The sequence below is a fragment of the Microtus ochrogaster genome, linkage group LG4 (assembly GCF_000317375.1).
Source record: "Microtus ochrogaster isolate Prairie Vole_2 linkage group LG4, MicOch1.0, whole genome shotgun sequence".
Classification (NCBI taxonomy): Eukaryota; Metazoa; Chordata; class Mammalia; order Rodentia; family Cricetidae; genus Microtus; species Microtus ochrogaster.
In genome coordinates, this window is record NC_022030.1 from 35,676,682 (window position 1) to 35,679,767 (window position 3,086).

General features: G+C 53.8%; 1 protein-coding gene across 1 annotated transcript; it reads right to left on the reverse strand.

Moving 5' to 3' along the window:
- Nucleotides 1–20: 20 nt before the first annotated feature.
- On the reverse strand, nucleotides 21–1,999 carry Dusp28 (dual specificity phosphatase 28). The gene is made up of 2 exons (XM_005361388.3): nucleotides 1,551–1,999; nucleotides 21–1,392 (listed from the first exon to the last, which is right to left on the reverse strand). Exons 1-2 carry the CDS (start codon nucleotides 1,917–1,919, stop codon nucleotides 1,270–1,272), a joined length of 492 nt encoding a protein of 163 aa, XP_005361445.1. The 5' UTR covers nucleotides 1,920–1,999; the 3' UTR covers nucleotides 21–1,269.
- Nucleotides 2,000–3,086: the final 1,087 nt, after the last annotated feature.

Here is a 3,086-nt window from a genome sequence, read left to right on the forward strand (position 1 = left end):
CTGTAGTCTCAATGGCTGAGTGTGTGTGGGGGAGTAGCAATGACTCCTTTAAGGGATGAACATATGGGACCTGGTGGAGGAAGCTCAGTGGTCAGATGAACCAGCTTGTACAGCAGTCCTGGGATGGACAATGCCAGCTGATTACACCTTTAGGTCTAGATATTCCCTACAAAGTGTAGCAAGCACTTTGAACCAGTGACCGCTGAAGGGCTTGCTCATTACAGTCAGAAACCAGAAGTGCGGGGGCAGGTGGGGAAGGCGGTGCTCATTAGCACCCCAGTGCCTTGATCATGAACTGTGTGCCTCACGTCCCCTCAACCTTGGGTTCAGCTAAGTGAGACGGCTTCATTCTTCATTCTAAGGGAGAACCCTACAATCTACAGTGAGTATGTCTCACTGCCTAGAGGCAGACATGACCAAACCCTTTAGTCTCTTCAGGGGCAAAACGGGGAGACAGACCACGACCTTCAAGAAGCTGATGCAAACGGACTACTCCGGCCCCAGAGACCAAAGCAGGGAGAAGCAGAAAAGGGAAACCATAAATATCAACTCTGGGATTTTATTCACGGATTCATATTTGTTGTTAAATTTACCAGTGGCCACACATCTGTAATTCACACACCTAGCCCAGGTTTTTCTTTGCTCTTCCCTCACTACTTCTTTAAATAGTAACTAAGTTTCCAGGGCTCTTAAGGAAACAATGTCTAAGAGGCTGTGTCTGAACACAAGGTGACAACTGAAGGGCCTGCCCGCCAGTTGGGGAGGATGGTACACAGTGTATAATGGCAGCTTGACAATGCTAGGCATTGATACAGGTTAAGTAAGGCAGTGGGGCGGTGGACAGATGCCCCCCTCCCACCGCACAGCAGCTGTAAGATTAAAGATGGTAGGCTTCGGACCTCCTGCTGGGAGACTCTAAGCCCCTGACTAAGAAGGGACAAGAAAGAAGTCCAGGGGGCACGAAGTTCTGCTTGCAAGGCCAGGCAATCCCTGGGAGGAGGCAGCAAGCTAGGACTCAGGTCTGTCACTCCCTATCAACTCTCGTAGGCGCCCCAGACTCATAGATCCCTAACGCGAGTTCTCTACCTAAAACTTCGCTGGTCTGTATTTGACCCAAACCTGATGAATAAACGAAGCCCCCCTCTTCAGTAGACACTCCTGGACTGCCACCAAGAGGGGGCAAAACCCGAGGCTATTGCCTATTGAAAAAGAGGGAAGAAATGCCTTGCAGTGTAGACACCTGGCCACCCAGCTGCTGAAGGGGGCGGCTTACTCGGGATCAGCGGGTTCCCGGGGCAGGAGGGCCTGGGCCTGGAGGTTCTGTTCAAACTTCTGCAGCTGAGCCCAGAAACCTATATTGGGCTCGGCTACCGGGCGAGCGCTCTTCACCATCTGCAATCAAGAAAGCTGCGGTGAGCGAGGCGGAGAGTCCCCGGCGCAGAGGCTCCGCCCCGAGGGAGGGTGAAGGGTGGGCGGGGCCCGCCCGCCCCGGAAGAACCTCTCTCTATGTGGGGGTCCGCCCCGGAAGGCCCGCCCCTGGACGCTGGCACCTGGAAGGCGCGCTCCAGGCTGTGGCCGCGGTGGCGCATGAGATAGGCGGTGCAGACGGCGGCCGAGCGGCTGCGGCCGTTCTTGCAGTACACGAGGCAGGCGCCGCCGTCGCGCACCGCGGCCTCCATGGCGGCACAGGTGGGCTCCAGGTGCGTCAGCAGGTCTTCCGCCGGGTCGTCGAACACGGGCACGCGCAGCTCGGCCACTCCGGGCGCGCGCGGCCCGGGCTGTTGGCGGGAGACGTTGACGCACAGAGTGATGCCCGCGCGCACCAGCAGCTCCGTCGCGCCCGCGGCTCGCGCGTTCCCGATGAAGAGCGCGGGGGCGACGCGCGCGAACGGCGGCGGTGCGGTCTCGGAGGTGCCCATAACCCCGGCTATCCGAGGGTCAGCCGAGGGCCGCGCTTGCGGACTTCTTGCTGTGGCCGCTAGGAGGCGACCTCACCGCATCGTAGGGTGGAGCCTCTCCTCGGCTCGGCGTTGGCTAAATTGACAGTGGGCGGGGCCAGGAAGAGGTGGTGTGGATGTAAGGGTGGGGGGGACAACAGGTGACAGGCGTGTTTAGTAAGTGCTATAGGCTGGCCCAGCCCAGGACAGCAGGCTGCAAATCAGTTGCAACATTATTTCCTTTCGTTAAATGCTGTCTAGTAAATTGCTCCGTGACACCCCCAACTTTTCCTTTGTAAAACATGGTTCATATGCAATAAAACTACCACAATGTATTCGTGTCTTCCTAGACCAGAATTTTTTTTTTACTTAATCATAAAGTAAAATCTTAAGTCGGTGCTGCGACTTCCCAAAGCTTATTTAGAGTTATTTAATGAGGCCATGGAGATGGAGATGGCACAGGGGGTGAAGGTACCTGTTGCCGAGCTTGATCTGAGTTCAATTCCCAGGACCCACACAGTTGGATAGAGAGAACCAACTCTTGCAAGTTTTTCTCTGCCCTGCACATGAGTGCTCATACAAGCGATCACAAAACCGTTTTTAAAATTAGAAATAGAGGTACTTAGTGCCTATGAGAGCCAATTTTTTTCTGATGCCCAGAATTTTAGAGGAGTAATTTTCCTACGGCACCATCAACTCAAAGCCACCATGAACAGATAGATCATCTCAGCTTCAATTTTGTTATAGCAGTGAAAAACATTTGGTTTCATTTCCGTGCACCCTGAAGTCAGTTTCCATTACTCCATACACCCCAGTAATAATATTTCTTCAAAATCTTGGCAACAAGGAAAAAGATGGGCCTACTCTCTCCCCTCCTGCTACTAGATGTTGGTGACTCCCAGCTCACGACTGTAGCCTGGTCCTCCTCTTGTGCTAAATCCTCAAAATATCTGCAGCCAGATCAGCCTTGCTGCAAGCCCTTGCAGAGCAGGCCTTACCAGCAGCTGCCTCAGCTTTTTGACCCCCCAAGGAAGGCGCTGACTTGGCTTTATTGGGACAGGAAAACAATGTGTGACCAGAAAACAGTTCTAACCTCAAAGGAAATGAGTTAAATATGAAGGCCATGGCTGGCAACGAGGACTCAAGTTG

Excerpts from the sequence above, each read along its gene's own strand:
- Dusp28 (XM_005361388.3), bottom strand. The coding sequence starts at position 1,919 with ATGGGCACCTCCGAGACCGCACCGCCGCCGTTCGCGCGCGTCGCCCCC. Across the intron at positions 1,393-1,550 it reads GCCTGGAGCGCGCCTTCCAG|ATGGTGAAGAGCGCTCGCCC; the intron begins GTGCCAGCGTCC and ends TCTTGATTGCAG.